The sequence below is a fragment of the Epinephelus moara genome, chromosome 2, assembly GCF_006386435.1.
Source record: "Epinephelus moara isolate mb chromosome 2, YSFRI_EMoa_1.0, whole genome shotgun sequence".
Lineage (NCBI taxonomy): Eukaryota > Metazoa > Chordata > Actinopteri > Perciformes > Serranidae > Epinephelus > Epinephelus moara.
Genome location: NC_065507.1, coordinates 34497278 through 34520878, shown reverse-complemented (window position 1 = coordinate 34520878; position 23601 = coordinate 34497278). Strand labels below are relative to the sequence as shown.

The window sequence follows — 23601 nt, the reverse complement described above, 5'->3', positions numbered from 1 at the left end:
ATGCAAGGCCATTCAAGAGAAGGCTGAGACACGGGGTCAAACATGGGGGGATTGCACATGCGCAGTGTAACTTGAGCTGCGATGCTGGAGGGTGACAGCAGGGGCGCTAGATAAAAAGCGCAGGATCCGCTCAGGCGATCAAGGAGTGCGCTTGGTGCGGTCTGCTTGGACTTTTGGACGGCAGCTGCCTGAAGTTGTCCGAATTGCATCTCTGTCATTCTCACCCACAACGCAGGCCACCATCGACAGTCCAATAATAAGCTGTGAAAATGGCATGCACGCACATCCCCTTTATTCCGCAGTCTCACACCATCTACTGAGCCTTTGAGGAAGTGCAGACCAGATTTTACTGCGCATGTGCAATACCCCCATGTTTGACCCCGTGTCTCAGCCTTCTCTTGAATAGCCTTGGCCTCATGCAGGAAGCAATGTATTAACAAATTTTCCATTATTTTTGTTTGTATCAACAATTAGTTATTATTTTGCTAGTATTCATTGATATGTGGGATTCACCAATGTTTTTTATTTTTGCTTTTCTGTTAGGTGAGAGAAATGTGGTCCAAAGTGTTTAAGTATTTGGATTTAGTTTGTCAGTAAGTTGCTAACTTTGTCTGCTGTTTGACACTGGGCATGTAGGGTAGCCTACAATCAGTTTGTCTTAGTTTGTTTTGTGAAAGTGGCTGCCTATAGTTGTATATGGAGGGGTTAATAAATCTAGATGTAGCAATGAAATCAAAATACAGAACTAGAAGAAGCTAAAGGCTGCAGAGTTTGTTCTTAATTAGACCATTAAACTTTTATACTTTTTGCACCAAAATGAACACATCAGGGGTCGCGTTAACCGGATATTCTCGGTCATTGACCGGTTTTTTACAACAATGACCGGAAAACCTGAAGGCCTTAGGTCATTTTGACCGGTTGCAATTGCCACCCCTGCCCACTTGGCGACGGAGTGCACAGTACTGCAGAGAAAAAGTCATTCATCTGCTTCATGTAGCGTTGTTGACATAACGCCCTGGACACACCGGACGCGGAACCGAAGCACGGCGCCCAGCAGCGGAGGCAGTTTTCAGTCAGCGCCCATGTTAACCTATCTGACTGTCCACACAGGCCGCTGAGCAGAGCGGAGCGCCCGCGGAGTAGAGGCAGCGCTTCAGTTCGGCGTCAGGTCTATTTCTCATCATGCGAGCCGCGAGCGCTTATGTCAAGCTGGATAGAGCGGATCGTACCAAACAGGAAGTCGGACACAGAAAAGACGAGAGAATCCGGCCAATTTTCAAAATAAAATAACAACAGCACGCACTGAGGAACGTGAGGAGAAAATACCGTGTTTATAATTTAAAATAGCCTACCACAACAGTGCATAACCAAACACATTTTTCAATACCATAATCACTTCATTACAATTACTCTTCAGCAGATGAGTATGCCTTTCTTTGCTTTTCTGGTGTGTCACAGTTGATGCACACACAGGCAGGAAAAGTGGTTGGTAAACAGCAGAAAGCAGTATGAAGGCCAGTGAAAATGTTATGTGGTTACCTCTTTTTCATATCTCTTACTTATTCAGTCTCTCTCTTAAACTTGGTGCAGACAGTTTTGAGTGATGTTCAAGCGCTGCTTGAATGCAAATGGACGATATTCTGTGGCGGTGCATCACTGCATCATGCTCATAAAGGTGCCGAAATTTGCACATCCAGGTGTTGTATTTTCATCAGTGCCAATAGGAGTCGATCGTAGTTGGAGTCGATAAATACCCATGACTACTGCAGAGTCATTTGACCCATGAGTGAATGCGTATTGTAACCTTTCCCATTAAATACAAAAGCCAGATGTTGGTGGGGTTTGGTGGGTTTTTTGTCCAGTGGGAGAGGGGTCTTATTTATAGATTCAATATTAATATTCAGATAACATCCCTGAACCCTTTTCTTTAGTGTTAGACAAGTCAGGAGATGAGGACTCTTAGCAAAACATTCAATCATAGTTGATGATCTCATTTTTCTTTGGGCAGCGATAATAACTGCTATTTAATGTGAAATGTTCATACTTTGTTCTTAATTCACTCCCTCTCAACTGAAAATGTACTTCCAGAAACTATGGCAGACACTTGAAACTTGACAGAGGAGAAATCTACAAGTTGTGCCGATAAATCTGTTCTTTGTTACAGCCTCTCTATTTTAATATTTTGTAAGAAATTGTACAATAAACCACAGGTATCAAAATGAACCATAGGTGTATGCTGTAGCATTGGGGGAAGTGAATTCTTCACATTCATAGCTATTAATACCCAGATATCAGGTCAGCACACGGAAAGGTCGTTCAGCTGCAGGTCAAAGAGAAGCCAAGGGAGGAAGTGAGCATTGTGTCACCGAAAACTGTTTTTAGTTACTGTTTAGTTTATCTGTTCCAGCTGATGAGTTTGAGCTCAACAGAGACAATCTCCTTCCTGTGCGTGTGTGTGAGTGTATCTGTGTGTGTGCCCGTATGCTTATTAAACATCCAGTGTGTAGGATTTAGGGGGATGTATTGGCAGATATGGAATATAATATATTAATATGTTTTCTTCTGTGTATAAACACCTGTTTTTGTTAACTTAGAATGAGCCGCTTATATCTACACATGGAGCAGGTCCTTGTCCATGGAGTCTGCCATGTTGCACTGGCATGTTTCTACAGTAGCCCAGAATGGACAAACCAAACACTGGCTCTAGATAGGGCCATTCACATTTTCGAGTCACCTACCATCGTTAGCATCCCCCTCCATGCAAAAATGCTGATTTGTAACATGAAACTACTTTATTCAGTGTTTTTACCTGGTTTTAATCCCCTGGTCTGTTTTGGAGAGGAGGAGAATTCTGCAGATACTTCAGTTCCTGTTAAAAACCTCCTGAACAAAGACCACTGAAGGAATCCTGACCGGGAGTTCATGCTTGGCACATGGGAGAAACGTCAGCTGGTTGCAATCTGCAATCCTTATCGCTAGATGCCACTAAATCCTACACACTGCTCCTTTAAGATGTGCTCGTTGGATGGTCGAATGGCTTTGGAAACCCACTACCCCCACACTTATGTATCATTTTTGTACCTTTCCGATACCTCACAATGTGCTTGGTCAGTTGCGCAGAGGTAATAAAGGAGCTGATATTTGTGACACTTCTTGTGTGAACAACCAGTGTAAAACCACGAAAGATGTCTGAAAATGTGCATTGTTATCCTCATATCTTGTCTCCCCTCTCTCTACACGACGGCCAGTTTTCACTCCGCCTTCCAGAGTGACCGATCAGAACAACTATGAACTCTATGAACTATCAACATCATTATCCTGCTGATATGATGGTTGCTTACCATTGACAAGAAGACAAACTGAGTTCAGACTCAAAAATCAGGCATGTTTTTCATCGTAACACACACACACACACACACACAAACACACACACACACACACACAAACACACGCACAAACACACGCACACGCTCACACAAGCTGCTCCAGTTTCTTGGCCCATTTAAGCGCTGACGAGGGCATAGCTGTGGTCTGGTGGGACCTCATGCCCCATGCCAACTGAGCTGCCCATCCACCCTCACCCCTCCTCATCCATCGACACGCCCCACTCCTTCCTCACCACTCACCACTCCTCAGTCCTCTTGTTGCTCTCCCCTGTTTGTCTCATCTGACCAGCCTCACTCTCACTTATTCATTCACAGATCCCTGTTTGTCTGCCAAGCATATCATATGAGCAAGCTTTTGCTTCTGTCACAGCTATCTTTGCAGCAGAGCCTCAGTTTTAACTGATGATGATACTTCTTGTTCTGTAACTCTTCAGTTCAAAGGAAAACATGAAAACCACTGTAAGCAATGAGTTGCCACAACAGTGATATGCATACAGATCCCTTCCCCTCTGTCTCTGTCTCTCTATCTCTGTCACCCTCCATCCCTCCCCTGTCCAGCTCAGCCCTTGTTTCAGGGTCCCAGGCCTCCCTAATATCTAAATCCTGACTTTGTGTGGGAGCTGGAGTGCAACAATGACCATGTTAGCTGACACAGTGCTGGCTGCCTGATCTGCGCTGACAGCATCTTCCCCCTACCACCCCACCTCTGCATGGCTCACTGGCAACAGACACATCCGTCACTCAACTTTAGCATTGTGGGCTGGGTACAGGGCTGGATAGTGCTTCACTGGGTCCATGGGGGGAGTGTTGGGTTGGGTGGTAGGGGCAGTAGTCCACAGTTGACTGTGTATATAAAGCCCTGGAGTCTGGATGGAGGCTTGGCCAGGTTGTAGTTTGGTGAAGCTATGATGATGGGAATTATGTGATTACATCAAACTTCATGATCTAATAAGAATGACAAAGTTGGAGGTTGTCCAGCACTAACAGAAAGAAAACAAAGGAATGAGGGAGATATCAGTGAAATGCAGTTTGTACACAGCCACCATCAGAGAAGATGCAGGATATGTGCAAACCCCCTAACAGGTGTGCAGGAGCAATGTTTTAAGTTGCATAAACTTTGTTGACTTTATAAAATTTATATTTGTGGTTTTTATACCTATCAGTGACATCAGATTGCCTACTTTGTCTGAATAGCACATGGAAATGAAATGAGGATTGAAATTCTGTGTTACTGCACCTTTAGAAAAAATGAAACCAATCAGAATTAGGATGTTGTGATGTTACGATCACAACAATTAATGCAAATTCAATCAATCCCCATGAATACTGTATGGCCTTGCAATTTTGTCCAATCACTGCAACTTCCTGGGAGTTTCACCAGTCATGCCAGTCCCCTGCATAATGTCACCAAACTTAATTTATTTCTGGTTGTGAAGATGCAGACATATGCAACACAAATGTGTTACATTTACCAGCAAAAATTACTGCTAAAAACTGTGCAAGGCAATTCCCTGATGTTTTGCATGAAAATGGAGATTAACTGTTTTGGACTGTGTTCACTGTTGTGGTTAAATACAAAAGACATCGACTAAAAAAATACTTTTCTCTAACACATCTAGAGAATGGCTGAAATGTGTAGACAAGAGACAAGACAACCATAACAAATGCTGTTGCATCCAGATCTATTGTATGTGCTAAAAGAATCAAGGTGTGATTTAATATGTATGGTTAGCGGTAACATTATAGGGTTTTTTTTTTTTTGTTTTGTTTTGTTTTTTTGCACTTCCGCCTTGCTCCTGCGATTTGTATCACATTTTTTTCAGAAAAGCTGCTGTGCAATCAGACTCTTTTGGCAGCAACAATCCCAAAACAGCCTGTGAAATACAGGAGTAACTGATTAGTCACTAATTCAGCAGTCTTCATCAATATGTAATATTGACATTTTTCCCACTGTTAACAATCATGTAGGGGTAAAACCTTCAGGCAGCTCTGCTTGATACGGTTATGTTTGGGATTCACTTGACAATGTAAGTAAAACTCCTTTTATCCAGCTGAATTATTTCCACTGGAGTGAACGCCTCTCCACTTCATTTCACCTCAGTGAGCATGAAATTGTGTCCGTCTCACTTTGTACGCATTAGTGCCACCTTGAATTTTTTTCCCTGGGTGGCAGGTGCTGAATATGAGCTGAGATACAGTGTGAGCTTAGCACCTGTGGCCAAGCCCTCATATTGTCCAGCATACACCATGCCAAAGTGTCCTTGAGCAAGATATTGAACCCCGCCCAGTTCACTGGGTCCCCTCACTGTGGAGGAAAAGAGTTTAGCTGCAGGGATCAACAAGCGCTACGTTGCATTAGTAGTTCCACTTTCTCACATTCACTTAACCCTCAGCCCTTGGTATTACTTTAACAGCTAATGTCACACAAAGGCCACTGGGAAAGCAGGCGGGGCATTCAAATGCAACACACCTGCAGCAGAACCTATCATGGATTGACCGCCAGTTGCAGGGTTAGCAATATATTGCTTTTTACAAATCATTAGGTATACCCAGACTCATTTCAATTAGGCAAAGGCATCTTCTGTGAATAACTGCAATATGTCACCACTTGGTTATTAACTACATCAGTTTCTGATTTAAAAATGTGTTTATTATCCGTATCCTGAATTTCATGACTATTATTGCTACAGGGTTATGATATCTTGCAAAACAGCAATGTTTACATGCATTAAAAGATTATGTTGGGAATAAAGAAATCACATAGGCTGAACTGGACAACAATCTAAGTAAAAATTTACTGCATTTGTTAATAAAATATCAAGCTATCAGTGAGATTTTCTCAGGAAACCAATCTGCCAACTAGGGAACCTATACAGATGTAAGTCTGCCTACACAGACCTATGACAAATATTAGAAAAACCGAAACTGAAAAGCATTTCAGATAGTGAATTTATTTAGTTTCTTTTTTGTTTATTATTTTATTCATTTAATTTTCAATTTATTAATCTTCTCCTTTTTTGGAGGTTTGCATAACTGCCACCTCACCGTAGATGTATTTTCGTGCATCAAATGCATAGCTGCAATGCATTGTGGGCAATATACACCTCTGGAGTGACCATTGTTGCTGACTCGTCCCCTTAGCCCTCTGAGCATCAATCTCAGCAAGTTCATTTCAGTTTTCCAGACAAATGGAACGACATTTATGATGGCGGCAGGGATTTCCCCGAGGGCAAGTGCCGAGGGGAAGTTGACGAGGGCGTGTTGAACAACTAATGAAACACAGCAAAAATGTCATAAAACCTTCCCCTAGGCTTCAACTGCAAAATGTCAGTAAAAAGAGACACATTACGACTACAACGAGATTCAGATTTACTACAAGGAGATGCAAAAACTTTATCAAGAGATGTGGAACAACTAGAAAGACAAAATTATCAAAAAGAGATGCAAAATAACTATAAAAACAGGCAAAATGTCCAGGGGGAGCAAGATGACTACAGAGAGACACAAACTCACTACAGAAAACAATACAAAATGATCACAACACACATCCATTTGTAGTCATTTAGTGTCTCTTTCAGTCTGGGTGTCTTGATCCTGTGTGAGAGGGGTGGTGCATGTCCCTGCCCAGCGCTTTGGCTCGCTGGGCTTCTCATACTGACTTCAGCTTTGCGGCCAGTTGGTTCACAGCAAATCATCTGTAAGTACAGCAAGGGAAACAAATATAGACATGCACAAATAAACAGACAGATAAGCACTAACACGCTGAAATGCAGACAGGAATACATAGAGACAAGCAGACAAATACAAACACACAAACTTCTCAGCACACAACAGCGCTCCCCTGAAAGGAAGCGTCACACTTTCTCTAAAATGAGATCCAAGGCCTGCTGTTCCTATTTTAAACCATTTGGGATAAAAATAACTTCCCAACAACATCACTTGTTGGAAAGTTCATCCAGGCATCTAAAGACCGTTGGGATTTTATTAGAGCCTGTCTTCTGGTTTATTTTGGCTTCCAGGTTTGAAGTTGGAGTGCTCAGCTGGGACATTGAGATCTAAACCACAGACAAACAGCTTGCTGGGAAAAAACCTATGTCTCTAATGTAACAAATCAGCTAGTTTTTATCCAACAATCCTTCATCCCCATAAACAGAGTACATCACATTTTTGGAAGCTGTCCCATTGGTCAGTTTGCATATTAAGTGATCAGAACTTAATGGCAGATCAATCACTCTGGCCCTCTCATATATGCAACCTCAGCAGTATACAGATAAGGAGGAGCATTATCCAAAGTAGAAAGACTGACCTTTGGACTTTTATTTTATAGCCTGTAGTCTATGTTTTAAAATTGATATATCATTAACTACAATGTTCATCACTATATCACTTTAAATTCCTCCTCGGAATAGGGAATGCAGTCCCTGTAGTTATTTCCCTTGTACTTGTGCTGATCTCTTGCAAAAGAAAGACAGAAAAAACATTGCCTCAAATAATTCAAAGTCAATGTAGCAATTTGTTTTAGAGCTGCAAAAGTTTTGCTTTTTATCATCTTAGAGATAATTCAGATACCCACAAGCACAGCTCTTTTTTGTGCCTGAATTGTCAAACTAACCGTCTCCTCTGGACACAGCTAATGATGAATTTCTTAAAACAAGTTTGCTGGTGTTTGTGTGGAGACATGCTGCAGTCATCTGAGCAGCAGAAAGAGAAACAGTCAGTACTCTCACTATTCAGACAGACAGTCTACTATGTCACAAACTTTATTATCTTCTTCTCCTCCCTCCTTCCCATGGTCGTGCAGCCCCGCCCCTTGCTGCCCTAATACGGGGGCATCTCTCTGCCCTCTGGCCAATCAGGAGGCTGGATGCGTCCCTCCTAGAGATGCCATGGGCCTGGGCCAGGCCTGAGGTTTCAGTGAGGGGAGCAACAGGCTGGCTGGTGACAAGGGGCAAAGGCTTGAGAAATAGAGAGAGGGGGAAAAGATTAAAAATACCAGCAACAACACGACCAAGTGAAGAAGGGCAGCTGAGGACGGCAGGAAGTCAATGTTAGATAAAGGGAGTCATAGGGAGATAAGGAAAGAGAGCGAGGCTGAGATTAAAGATCTGCAGGTGGAAGTCTGTCACCTTTGAACCGCTGGAGGAGGCACGCTGAGGCTGAGAATTAAGGTAGGCTGGATGGATGTGGTTTAATAAAGTCTCTGTGCTGATGATACAGTGCAGTCCGCTGATAGCTGAGGGCTCTCTGTTGTTGCTCTGTGCAAAGAGGAAAGCAGGTGTTAGAAGTCATGGTTGAAGGGGACTGATAACTCACTGTCTGGAGTAGAAGCAGTATAAATGCATCTTCAATAGCCATGCCTTTGTTGCTCTGGGTCTGTACTCTGTGTCTGTATAATTTAGTTTTAAATCAGCCCCAGGACTTGTTTAGTTCTCTAAAATATTGTTTCAACATTTGGCAGCTCAGGAGCAGAGCTACACAGAATAGTTTATGTAGCAGTCTGCAGGCTCCACATTGCTCACTTTAGGGAGCATAACAATAGCGCGCTGTTTAAATGCAAAGACAGTTTTAGTAAGACAGCTGCCGCTTGTGTTTATTCCAACATGCCAGTTGCTGGTTACAAACACTTGAGCATTCACTGAGGTTTATGGTAACTATTTGCAGTGCGGCATGTCACTATGACTCCAAGTTTATAAGAGTGTTTTGTAATGTGACCTGGGTCAAATAACACTTTCAAATTATTCGTAGGATTTATTTAACCTTTAGGTGTGGCAGATGGGTGGGGACCCAAACACTGGGAGTACCACAACATTTCAAAAAGGAACCTTAATTCTAATTTATTGTAATAATAGAGCGCTCCAGTCAAAAATAAGTTCAAATGGCCTCATGCAGAGCAGAGCTGACAGAGCTGCTGGTGGCGGTCATTTCAAATAGCCCCTGTCTGAATGTTACACACCAACGACAGCTGCAGTGTGATGGTCATAAGATCTGTTTGCCCCCCAGTTCCAGCTCCACCAGCCTGGTATGCCTGTTGGCCCAAAGTGGGTACAGAGACTGCTGTGGCCAAAACACACCCTTTCTGTGATGGAGGACCACAAACACATTTGTGGCACTGGGTGACATAATGCATGCACTGGGCAATTTTTGGGCCACAGATATTGGTGGTAAAAGGGCATTTTTTACTGTCCAGCAGCTATTAAACAAGGGCGGTGCTGGCCAGGTGTTTTTCTTGCCTTCGTTGCCGAAGTATATTCTCATTTAGAACCTTGAAACAGAAAACTCCACTAGTTTAGAAGGTCAAGTTTTCTATTTTCTGATGATTTATTGCTTTCAGACAACTTTTTAGAGTCCATCTGTATCAAGGAGACAATATAGACAGATTCATTTTACTTTTGTTAAAGTACTAAGCCTAAATTCAATATCAAGTTAAATCTTTTGCAATGTCAGCTAAGCAGTAGTGAAATTCCACACATGACAGCAATAGCGGTGACAGTTGAAACGCGAGCAGCGAGCTACACAGTCAAGATGGCAACAAAATGGGATAAATACTACGAAGCTGAGCAGTGATAGGCTATACAATTCTGGCTTACAGGGACAGTTCACCTCCAAATCACAATTTCTTTTCCTTTTACCTGTCATGCTGTTTAACAATCTACATTGTTTTGGAGTGAGTTGCCAAATGTTGAAGATATTGGCTGTAGAAATGTCTGCCTTGTCTCCAATATACTGGAACTAAGTGGCACTCAGCTTGTGGTGCTCAAAGCGCCACAGAAAATAAATTTGAAAATCTCAACAGCAATGTTTCTTTCCATAAATCATGACCTGGTTATTTAGGATAATCCACAGACCTTGTTGTGAGCAGTTTCATGTAAGAACTACTTTTTCTCTCATGGACCAGAGACTCGTGCTTGTGACAGCTCAAAATGGCTTGTTCAGTTAAATGGGAAACAAGGCAGAAATCTCTAAGGCCGATATCGCCAACACTCGACAACTCACAATAAACATAGATTGATAAATAGCACTACAGGTAAGAGGAAAAATATGCATTTATTTTTATTTATATTTTTTGCTGCTTAATTGTAATGTACAAATGTTTGGCTCCGGATTTTAGGGTTGTATTTTTAGAGAGAATGTTTTGTGGTTGAAAGCTGATATTCCAGCATGTTTTGATACATTTGTCCATATGGTAGTTAGAGTTGTTGATGTCTCCGATCCTAGTGATGGCAGCTGCCAAACTTCTCTTTACTCCAGCTTGTTTAAAAGGAGGCCAGTAACTGAACTCTCCTCTAAATCTGTCGGTACACACTGTTACAGGGATCACAGGTCTGAGTCTGATGCTTCAAATAAAGTCTTATGTGTCAAACAGAAATCATTATCTGTTATTCTGAGGTAACGTGTTGCTGGAAGATGTACAAAAGCAGCAGGTATGATTTGTGTGTGTATCCATGAGGCTAGAGTAACTGACGTCAGAAATGAAATGATGGATGATGATAGCAGCTTCCTGGCGACAGACTTTGGGTGGTGGTGGTTGCGGTTGTGGGTGGGGTTAACTTTAGCCCAGGAAGTAGGGTCAAGAGTTGATTGGGCAGTTCAGGAGAGAGACCTCATGAGGAAACACTGCTTGACGTACAGACAAGGGTGAACTTCCCTCGGTGTATACACAGAGCCGAGAGGACTTATCAGGAAGGAAGACTCATGGAAACAAGTAACTCAAGAGCACGAATCAGTTCATATTTGAGCTACAATTTATTTTTGAAACTGAGAAATACAGTGGATAATCTGTGGCAGATTTTTATCCTTAAATGACTGCAGGGTGTCTCTCACCATGTGCTAAGTGTACCTTATCTCTGTTTCCTGTTTACATGGAGGCATTTCCTGTCCAGAGGCTTTCGCCAGCGGGTGTGTCTTGTTTTGTCCATCTTGTGTCTCAGATGATCAGCAGATATGCTGGGATCTACCTCACTAATCTTGAACAGTTTGGACATTATGCTGTTAGGTGGATGCTTTTATCTAAAGCCGTTCACAGCAGTAATGCTTCCTAAATTTTCAGCTGGTATGGCTTGAGTGTAAGTTAGAGCTGTGGCAGGATCAGTGCCCTGCTGTAGCCACTGAACCCTACAAGCTTCAAGGACAACATCACAACAAAAACTGATAAACTATCTATTTTAAGGATCTTTTGGCAGCCGCACTGCCTAAATATGATAAACAGACCTTTTGAAAATGTTCTTAAATTCATCATTGATGATGGATCTGCAATTGCTTTGCTAACAGCAGCTAAATCAGAAACATGATATCATGTTGTTATTGGCTCTTGTGAGTGATTATTACTTCAGAAATCTCAAACTAAACTTTTCTCCTGTGTGGTTCCTCAGCAGTGGAACGAGTTACCTAACTCAACTGTGTTAGCAGAATCCCTCGCTGTGTTCACAAATCGCTTGAAGACCTACATCTTCCAGGAGTAGTTTCTTATTACACTCTTCTTTCTCTCAAAAAAAGAAAAGAAAAGTGTCCTTTGCTTTACACTTATGTGTAACTACATGCACCTGCAGCCTTGTGTAAGTGTTGAACATGAGTGCTTCTCCGTGATCCAGTGGCTTGGATTGTACCTCATTTGTATATTGCTTTGTAAATGTCTTGTCCTAATCACAATGACCTTAGTCTGCTGTGCAGTAGTTTTGCCTGAAAATGACATAATGCTATAGACCCTCATAAAGCATAATATTACTCAATGATAAAATGATTAAATGTCACTTACATCAGATGCTAATAACAGACTGCAGTTCATAGACACAACAACAAATGGAAACAGGAAATTTAGTTTGAGATGCCCTCAGTGTAGGAAAAATCCATTTAAACAGGTACTCCAGTGACTTAATACTTAACCTCCATAAAGTTTTTGGGTGCACAAGAAACATATTAAGCACAAAATGGGCAAAATTGAAGCAGCTCCACCTGAGACATCTTGACTTTTGAGCCTCTAGTTTGGGTCAAACTCCAAAAACACTTTATTAAATCTTACATTTCAAAAACAGAAAGCGTCTTTTCATTGTCCAGCAAACACACACGTATTTCAAACTTCACCTTTAGAGTGTAATGCTAGGGGCATGTAAGACTTTCCATTAAAACATTCAAGACATTATTTAACTGTTTTCATACACTGAGTTGCTCTTGTCATGACAAATTGACCTTTATCTGTATCTATAAAGTTAAACCAGTGGAGTGTCTTCCCAGAAACATGTCCTCGTTAGTTTGAATAATAAACAGACCTGACTGTAATTAGTAGATAGATAGATAGATAGATAGATAGATAGATAGATAGATAGATAGATAGATAGATAGATAGAACTTTAATAATCCTTTACAGGACATTAAAAAATGTCACGGCAGCTTAGTTACAAACAACATATAACATTCAAACCACAGAGTTACAAGTCAAAAAAAAACATCAATAAATAAATAAGTTAAAAACGTGTATGATACTGCAGTTACTAATTAAAATGTCCATCATTATAACTATTAAAGGAAATGAATTTTTTCTCACTGTCATTGTGTGTTGGTGGAGGCAGAGCCCCCAAACTAGAAGAGTAGAAAGAACACCACACCTATATGAATGGCTGCTGACAGTGATGAAGTGGAAAAAGGTTTTTTTGCAATTTGAGTGAAGTGACCTCCGTAATCCAACTATGGTACTGTCCATCGGTTATTTAGCTTACTGCATGCTGGCAACATGTGTTTGGTATTTAATTACATTGGAAATGACCGTCTTGTCTCAGAGGCTGAATCCTCTGCACTGATTGAGCAGAGATTACCACGGAGACGTTGTGATAATGATATGATGATTACTGGACAGTACTTGATTTGTGGCTGTAAAATCAAAGAAAGTCAGTGACGGACTTGCTTGTACTCTACTCATGCAAGCTCACAAACACATTGAACACGTCTCCAGTATATGTCCTTTATTCCACTTTCATTTACAGTTTGACTCTTTGATGTCCCTTCACTTTTCAGATTCTTTTTTTGTCACATTTTGACTTTATTCTGCTGGTGGAGAATTTTCACTGTTTCTTCTCCTTCCCTGTCATCTCTAATGCCCCATACTGTCCGATGTGTTCATCTTACATCATCATATCTTATCCAGTCATCTTTGTGCCCATATTCCTTAAACCAGTGGTTCTCAAACTGTAGGATGCACCCAACCCCCTTGGGAGTCCATAGAGCCACTGTAGGTGGGGCCTGTATGACCAGCGGAAAAATATGTAGTAAAACAAAGTTGAATAAGGGTTAGGATTAATAATAATAAACATGATTTATGTAGAGAAAACTAACAAGTGTCATGACAGAGACATGACATAAAAAGTTTTAGAACCACTGCCATAAACGATTTAATTGTCGGTTGCTCTTCTTTTAAGATCATCATGGTGATGTCATTATGTCTGTCATACAGACAGTAAATATTGTCATCCATTTCCAGTCAGTCTTTTCTTATTGTTTTTAGACTCTATGTATTTTTGACTCCATAAATGTCAGTGCATGTACACGTATTGTGCTCCATACAATACACCAGCAGATACAATTCTGGGAAAGTATAGAAAAAAAGATTAACAATAAATAAATTTAGAAACGGCAATATACTGCTGCTTTATTCATGCATGTGTGGCCCGCCTCCGCAACATCTTCACTGTTCCTGCTCTCAAAATAAACTAATGCTGCTGATTTCTAAATTTCAGTGTTATTTTTAAGAACTGATGTTATTTGTTAAGATATTGGCAGTCAGTCTGGTGTCTAAAATAGAAGCAGTTTCCCTCCTCTAGTCTTGTGATTGTCCTAAAATTAGATCCAATAAGATTTTTGTTATGTACTCAGGCTGCCACCAATTGTGAAAAAGTGTTGCGGTATTTCCTCTGTGTGTGTACTCTTATGTAAGTACGTGAGGAGAAATCCTATTTTTATCGATAGCTGGCCTCAGCTGATAATACCTCAGTCCACAAATAAATCACAAACCTACATCCTCAGCTGTCTCTCATGTGCTGCATCACTGTCGCAGTGTGTTATGTCAAAGAAATGTTATCAACTTTATTCAAGGGCAGATGGGTGGTTGTTTTCTTTGAGCGGACACCTGATGCTGTATTCCTGCCATGACTGAGCCAACTATAACATCATTAACTTGTCTATCTCTAGTAGGCTTAGAGGAGCCTCTGAACAGGATTAGAGAAGCAGGTTAAGTTTCATAAGGCTGCTGCTGTAAGTCAGAGCAGGACAGTGCAGGATAACAAAAACTATTCAGCTCACATCACACCATCACATTCCCTGGAGCGGTCTGAGGGGTCGCAGCTCTCAGCCGTGCTTTTGACTGTCACCACCTGAAAAACCACATTTGTTTGGACTCTTAGATTCAACTAAGGTTATAATATGAAGTTACACGTGTTACTCTCTCTCTCTAGTCTGTTTTACTCACACCTGTCCCTCGCAAAAAAAAACAAAAAAAAAAGATAGGTAGGAGCTACTCTTTGGCTAAGGCACACAGATGGTTTTGTGTCTCTTTATAGTCATTCTGTGTCTTCTTGTAGTTGTTTTGTGTTTTTATGTCGTCCTTTGGCTTCCTTTGAGATAACTTTCTGTCTAATTTAGGTCATTTTGTGTCTCTTTTGGTCATTTTGTGTTTCCTTGTGGTTATTTTGTGTCTCTTTGTAGTCTATCCCTGGTCAGTACATATTCATCTGACTGACATTCTGCAGGTGAGGGCCAGGGGGCCCCTGACACTTTGGGCCCAATAGGCCTGTGCCCAGTATGCCCAGTAATAGGAGTGGCCAAACAAGACTTGCCCAAGATTTAAAAGAAAGACTGGTAATGAGCCAAAGGAGAGCTGGTGAACTGCTCATGCCACCTGGCTAAAAGGCACAATACGTGGATGCATGTGTATAGGTGGTTGCAGCTATTACGAATTTGTGCCAGTTTCTGTGAGGTGACTTAACCCACCAGTGGGCACGCTTGAAGGCATGGAAGGTATAAACATCGTGGGTGGATGGTTGGTGGTGTCCATAAAGTTAGAGCAGACACCTAGCAAGGCATTTAGCTCCAGATGGCTGGACTGGTCCTTTTCACTAAGAGAGAAATGTTGCAGCCATGAAGCATCTTCCTGTGAATATATACATATACTTGTTCCAGCACATTTTCATTAAAAATCACAGAATGATGGCATGAAAATCAGACACAGAAAGTAAAAAGGGCATTACTCATTTTGTTGTGGCTAAGCCTTATGCACAAACCCTGTGCTGCGAGGTTGAAAGGTGCTGTCAGACCGTGTTTAAGCTGTCTTTTCCACTCTATGGCCTCACTAACAAACCCGCCCGCATTATCAAATCTGCGCACGACAACTTAATCCAGCTCCTGTTAGACAGACTGCAGAGTGGATGACGGAACCAACAAGCTCTTCAGCTTTCTGGTTCTCTGATCTTCAAATTCAGAGTCCATCGTGAGAGCCGTGAGAACTGAGACTCTATAGCAGCATCAGTAGCTGCCTCATTGGATCATATCACCAGGCTGCCCTGAATCTTAGCCACTATATTATTAGAATGTCAAACTTATTTCAGCAACTGGACAGATGATTATTCATTTTAATGTATGAATATAATCTCTAGAAAACAATCTGACGTTTAATTAGTTTCTCTAGGAGTGTGGAGCAACCTTGCTTTCCCTTGTTTGTGTTTTTTTGGATTTAGCTTCCTGGATATTTTTTGTGGCTCTTGTCATTTGACTAATCTGTTGCTTTAGTGCATGGTACAAAGCACTTTGATCAGATTTGCAGCCTGTGTGTGTGTCCATCGATGCAGTCTGCGGATGTGACTGTCAAATGCAAACACCCAGACTGGATGTGCGAGCATATGTGTCTTTCATGTTGAGCTGTGCCACTGCAATAATACAAACAACTTCACAGCCTCAGCAAGCACTTGTTTACTTCTTAGTCTTTCATTTATTTTTCCTTTGGGATGTAGTCTGCTTTTTATACGCCTTTCTTTTATGGCATAGCTATGTTGGTAAGCCCTCTGATGGCTGATGCTTTGAACAGTTTAGACTAACCCAAGCCCTCTTTGGCTAAGTTGAGTCAGACACATGGAAGAGGGGTGTGATCAATAGTAGTAAATACTGGGACAGAGATATATGTATCTGCTCTTTCAAATAGAGTTAAAGGGCCAGTTGTCTAAGCAAAGATGTATTAAAGGAGCAATGTGTGTGGGATTTTGTGGCAGCAGTGAGGATTACAGAATGCAACAACCTAAAATTTCAGAATAAAGCAGTTTCACTTTACAAATCAGTGTTTCTCCAATGGCTCATCACAGACGGACCGCTAGCCCAGCACATGCTAATGTGTGTTCATGTGTTGTTGTTTTTTTGTTGTTGTTTTTTTGATAACTGAAGATCCAGATGTCCATGGAGGTTTTTACAGAGAGTTGAATTATCCACAGAGGTCTCTTCCGCTTTAAAACCCATGGACCGGGTGATTTAAACCGGTAAAAATACTGAATAAAGCAGGAAAAATGACACTGTTCTGCTCATTGCAGTGGGGCTGCCAACTACTAAGGCCGACCCAAAAATGTGAAAAAGCAAATGGCCCTACCTGTTTGGTTTATTCATTCTGGGTTACTGTAGAAACATGATGGTGCAACATGGTGGACTCTGTGGATGAGGACCCGCTCCCAATGTAGATAGAAAATGGCTTATTTTCTGGTAATTCTACATTAAAGAAAACATAGTTCCTGCCCACACGTCTGGCCCATTTATTATCTCTCCACATTTTCTATTGTAAATCTTTCTGTTTTATATGTCTTTACTTTTGCACTGCTTTTAGTGTCGTGTACCACATCCCAAGACGTATTCCTTGTGTGTGCAAACCTACTTAACATAAAAGATTTCTGATTCTGGCAGCTGTGATACATTCAGCAGTTGTTTATGAATTTTGGATTTTGGCTCCTCCCACTTCGCTGCTCTGTACCTACATATGCAGACGGGTGAGGATCCAAACTCACGGGGTCAGTGATCAGGCGTGTGGAGGCCTGCAGATGTGTGAGTCTGATCTATAATAAGACTGGGCTGTGAGGCATTTCAAATCTTCACCTCCTCCTCCTCCTCCTCCTCCTCCTCTGCCATCCCTTCATTCCTCCCCTCCGTCCAGGGTGTGCCACCTCCTCCACCTGCTGCTGTCTATCTGTCTGTCAGTCACACAGGGCTGCAGTTTAAAGTTGCTGTCAGGTGCACAAGTCTAACTGTTGCTGATAATCATATATTTACTTAAACTGAAATATTATGATCACAGTTTATAAACTCAGAGTTCAGGAAACTTTCCATTTTGATTAAAAAACATGTTTTTAACTAAAAAATTACCACTTTGATAACCAAGATTGCCTTTTGCAGACACAAAATTTACAGATGACATTAGTGTCATCCTGCATATTACTGTCACTGTTGTGTCTGTTGTGTGGTTATAAAACACAGCAGGGATGACTGCTCATTTGGGCTCTGGCTGCCACTTTCAGGCCATTAGTACAACAGTGTTGACACTGCTGCACCTGATACAATACCAGTCACTCAGTGCAAAAATAATAGCTTGAAAGCCTGGATCTCAACACGTCGTGCTGAACATCTCTGTTTGACATGTGTGTGAGCAGTATGTGTGCTAGTCAAACAAAATTTGTCAGGTAGGATATCTAAACTATGTAAGATTTAGTGTTTAAAATGAGATGAAATATCCACACTTTTATTCACATAGCACACAGACCATTAGCCATAGCATTTTTGAAGATGTTTGATTATAAACTGATAAAGGAAGAGTAACAACGTATAGCTCTGAATCTGATCAGTATCCAAAAGTACATGGTTATTGCATAGTAATTTTTCTAACAATAACATCAAATAAGAAAATAATCACAGTCTCAACGTGGGGCCCACTATGTTATGTGCTATTATATGTCATTATCACTGTCGGAGCAGCAGAGTCAGTGATCAACCTGGGCCTCAGGGAGGGTTTGATATCTCCGTTCTCGTCACTTACTGTAAGAGTGTATCACTTTATGTGTCAAGGGTCTATCTCTCCAAAACTTGTTCTACTCCGTGAATGTCTGTCCCTGCCCCACTGTGACTGATACACTGACGGCTTGGCAGCAGTGAATGTTTGTTATGTGTTCCTGTGACCCTGCTGGATACCTGATACCTCCAACCCACCCAAACAGGCACGACATCCACGCTGGCACTCTTCATGTCCAAACACACGCACAAATTTAAACACACAGATGGGCTTTCTCCCTTTGCATAGACACAGATACACACACACAGTTAAGCTCAGGCTGCTATAAAAGCGATCACATGAAGGCAGGACAGTGAGGAATGAGATTGCTGGGGGCCACAGTGATTCCCAAGCTAGCAAAGATAAAGTGACCAGGGAGGAGCTTCTACACATTCAGCAAACTCTTCAGTTAAATCAATCAGTTCTTTATGTAATGAAATATACTACTACAGTCTAGGCCCTACCCAGTTTCTACTGTTTAAGTAGCAGCCAACCAGGTTACTGCAGATATAACTCTCAAAGTTGGTATTTAATTCTCACCACATCAGCTTCACACAGCTCCATGCTCAGAGGAGCACCAGAGGAGTTTTTGATCTTTAATACACCACAACTATTCAAGCATTCTTCCAAGGTCTGTGAATTACACATTGTTGTTTTTCCATTGGTGCTACAAAAACAGCTTAATTGGTTCCTGCTGGCATCATTTTTACTTTTATAGCTCACGTCATCTCTTAGTGGTGAGTGGTGGATGAATATCAAATGTGTTTGAAACCAGCCTGGTAACCCTGTGTCTGTGTGGACATCAAAGTCAGGTCAGCAGTCTTGTCTTGGTCTAGGCCACTTAACTGTATTTGACTGCACCAATTATATCCCCACTTGCCTTGTATCAGTGTAAAATTACTCATTTTGTTAAAGGATTTACCAACAACATGACTATTTGTATATCAGTGAGTCATGCCATGTTACCTTGAATCCATGAAGAAAACGTTTTCTCGCATTCCTCAATGGAAAACAGCAAACATATTGATTTTCGTTTTGTGTTGGCCACCGTAATCAGAAGCCAATCTGCTGTGGGCAGCTGCAAAATCACTGATTCATAACGTGAATTTTTTTTTACCAGTTTTAATCACCTGGTCCATTTGTTTTTTGGAAGAGACCTCTGCAGATAATAGTGTCCCGGGGGAAAATCTCCTGAGCAATGAACACTGAAGGAATTCTAGCTGGGTTTCAGCTGGTTGCAATCTGCACCCTTACCGCCAGACACCACTAAATCCCCTAAATCTTACACACTGTTCCTTTAAATAGTACAGTTTTAGCAAAAATGCATGTGTTTGGGAAGCACTAAGCATACAACTGGGTAAATGAGACTTGGTTTAACCTGCATGAGTTGTGTGAGGGTTTGTAAACACGTTTTGATATAGTTTTGCTGTTGTTAAATGTGGACCCCAATGACTTCAATTCTTGAAGAACATTTGCCTTTTTGGGTTCTTCGTTCACTGTGGCAGCATGTGAGAAAAACAAAGTTTTCTTCACAAATTCAAAGTTACAAGGCATGACTAACTGATATACAACTGGTCATTTTGTGGGTGAAGTATTCCTTTAATATGACTTTTATACAGTGGTTACTAATGCATTCTCATTGTCTGAAAAGTTAAGAAAGAAAAGTTAAAACTACGATAAGCTATTTCAGTGCCACAGTAAATCAAGTGACTGTGACTCCTGTAACTTACAGTATGTTTTAAGACAGTAAGAAACTTAACTTGAACATCTCTGCAGTAGCTTCCTGGATATCTCACTTTGCTGTCTCACTTTTACTGATACAGTTCACTATTTGTCTCCTGGCATCACTTTACCCAAATGACTCATATTTAGTTTCAAGACATGGTGGACTGGTTAATGATGCTGCTGCTGTAGTTGTTACCTTAGGAATTTTCTACTGGTTTGCGATCTCAGTACCTAAATATCCTCTGTATATAAACCAATGCTGCTCCTTCTCCTACTTCTTCCCCTTCCATCATTATTTCAGAGAACTTTCTGTATTGATAACTGCACTTCAACCTTTGCAAGCATAGCTGGTAGATATTTTAGATGCTTACAAAATTTGATAACCCACCACATTCTTTACTTTGCAATGGTATGTGTATAGTTTTTTGTTGTTGTTATTATGACAATGTAAAGACTAACATGGATGCTTTGGGGCAGTTTGAGTAGTACCGTATGTCTTAAAAGTGTCTCAGTGGAGCATTTAGATGGTTTGGATGGTTTAGGCTCGGGTAGCCGGTGCAGGGGCATGACCACGACTACGGAAAGAATCTCAAGAGCGCCGTCCCAGAAGCTTCAGACTGACGGCCATGTCACTTAAGCAGAAGTTTAAACTCCACAAGCCTGCCATGAACACATGATGCTACACCTTCTTAAGAATGCTACTGGAGCTAATTTACTGTTATATGATACAGTCCTGTTTTAATGGCATGTCACTGGTGACTGGAGTATCCTGCAGATAGACTGTATGTTTTAAATGTACACAGAAACCATATTGAAATTATTTCTGATTTAATTCAACTTTTACTTTTGCAGGACAGAATGTGAGAAACGGGCTTGGCACAAATGACCCCGGCTCAAGCCCCAGTGGGGGCCATGCAAAGTTCTGTGGTTGACACTTAAATGGGATCAAGTACAATGATTTACTTAATACTAATACTTACTAAATTTAAGGTTATCACAACACATTTCAACTTGTCATCTTAAACCCCACCACTCACAGTTATTGTGAAAATGGTGCAGTCCAATTCCAACCGCACCAGGAATGACAGGCTACACTGAATGTGGCAGACCAGCAACTAAAACCCACTGTAATGGGCTCAGTTTAAAGCTAGAGTGAAGATACTAGCACAAAATGAAACTAGACAACCTTAGACATCCACTGGTACCAACCATGTCATGCTGTCTGGTTGGAGGGGGTCTTAACAATCTTCCAAAAGAGGAAAAAGTGGCATTGCCATTTTTCTAAATGTTGTATTTGAATATTTCTACATATCCATAAACAGGCTTGGAACTGCATAAAGTAGCACATTTTAAACACTGGAGTCCACTTCTGATTTGATCTTATGATTTAATGCCTTGTAGTAAGGAGGGTAACTGTCACAGTCTTATATGAGTGTGTTTTAAAATAACTGACTTGACCTTTCCTGCTTGGTAATCATATGAGTATGCAGAGCAGAACGTAGCCTGGATGGGTCACTTACACCAGATTTGGTAATGGTTGTTAGACATAGGTCAAGAGCATATTTAAAATTACTCAGTTGGTATTAGAGCTAAGGATGAGTAGGTGGTGGTGGAGTGGGTGTGGATGAGGGGCCCAATTTGGAAAATTTCATCCCCCTGTTCATAATTCCTAATGTCTGGCCCGTCAGTGATAAAAACAGATGGTAATATCTTTTAATATTCTACAGTATGTATACACATGCAGTGAAAGCTCAAGAGTACAACGCATTCAGTACATTTTTAATCACTTTTAGGTCAATCATTCTATATTTTAAAAAAATGGAAAAAGCAGAGGTCAGGTACTGTGTATTATTTCAGAAATGAATCACTGAGATACAGAATCACAGATAATACAGAAAAGAAGAAAATAAAATGATAAATCAGCAAAGAAATTACAGTGCACCTTGAGAACAAAGTCTCTGTTGCCTTCACTCATCATAGGACAAAATTAGAGGAGCTCTTATTCCACTATTCCATTTTCAGTGTACCTCATTTCTGTCTTGTTCAAAAGAGTTTGAGGTTATTGTACAGTGTTTAATGGAACCCATTTATCTACAGGACAGTCCATTAAATTAATTCAGCCACTTCAGGAAATGGCTTTCCATTCCTATTTTTATGTTGCTAGTCAAGACCCTTATATGCAATATAATGAAAAACATAAAAGTAAATGCTCCTCATTGCGGTCTCCTCTTAATTGAACTAGATAAGCTCTGAGTTACTGCAGACACCAGAATAACCAGAGTTGTTGTTTTTTTTGGTCTGTTTCAGACTCTGACAGAGACCAAGAGGACAGCCATGTTTTCAGCCAGACCAGAGATCCAGCCGTAAGTAAACACACACCTCCTTCTGCTCATACAAATCCATAAACCAGAAGCGGAAGGAAGGAGGACGCACAAGTCTAATATTTCCAGTCGTGATTGGTGCAAGTTGCAGAGGGATTCCAAAGAAACTAGTAGGCAACAGCACTCACAATAGACTAGAGTCAAAATCTATGTTTTAATAGGGCAACACACGGCCAAACAAAATGACAGATGCATTTCGACCTAAGCCTTCTTCAGTGTATCCAACAAATCCATAAACCTACCATACTGACGTAGTTCTTTAATCGAGAGTCACAACATCAAAGTGAGCAGGTGAAATCTTAAATATGAAAGACTTGAGTCTTGAATAAAATAAATAATAAAGAGATGATCGACATAACAAACTACAACAACAGTGTACATCTGTATTCACTGTGAAGGAGATGGTATGTGTTTTATTGCTGTCATCTCAATCCCTTTTAAAAGCACCATCTGTCCTCCACACAGTAATTACACTCTGCACTTCACATCTGATACACAGACGACACTTTAAGTGTGTCAGTGGAGCGATTCCTTTACAGGATTGCAGTTTGATGACTGAAATAAGTGTCGGCAGATGTTACCGTTTGTTTTCCTACACAATAATTGACTTTACAGGAGATGTTGTTGTGCTCTAATCCAATATGTTTGAAATTAATTGCAATATTACACTTATTATACTTCATGGAGAGAGTTGTGCATTCTTTTTGATTGCAAACAATCATTTTAGCTCCATGCTAGCTGCTGAATGTGTGTGTGTGTGTGTGTGTGTGTGTGTGTGTGTGTGTGTGTGTGTGTGTGTGTGTGTGTGTGTGTGTGTGTATTGTGAACAAGCAGGGCAGCTTATTTAAGTGAGTACGTTTTCATTGATTTTCACAATGTTACTGATTCAACCATTATGTGTCGCAAAAGATTTAAAAGAAGAGGACAAATTTGGTTGCCAAAAATGAAATGTAACTATATTTTTCGAAAAATATTACAGAAAGTACTGTAGGTCCTTTAGGGATTTAGCTCACAAACTGCACTGGAAATTTGTGGTTGGTAAGTGTCAGAGATC

At 40.9% G+C, this 23601-nt stretch overlaps 2 protein-coding genes across 3 annotated transcripts in view; one reads left to right on the top strand and one right to left on the bottom strand.

Annotated features, from left to right (window-relative positions):
* Nucleotides 1-23601, bottom strand: part of myo7aa (myosin VIIAa) — a 204974-nt gene that overhangs the window by 131221 nt on the left and 50152 nt on the right. The window lies entirely within an intron of this gene.
* Nucleotides 1-23601, top strand: part of prx (periaxin) — a 45640-nt gene that overhangs the window by 1939 nt on the left and 20100 nt on the right. Inside the window, exon 2 of the mRNA XM_050061384.1 lies at nucleotides 22474-22529. Coding sequence (XP_049917341.1) covers nucleotides 22474-22529 — 56 coding nt within the window. The remainder of the gene's footprint in view (nucleotides 1-22473; nucleotides 22530-23601) is intronic.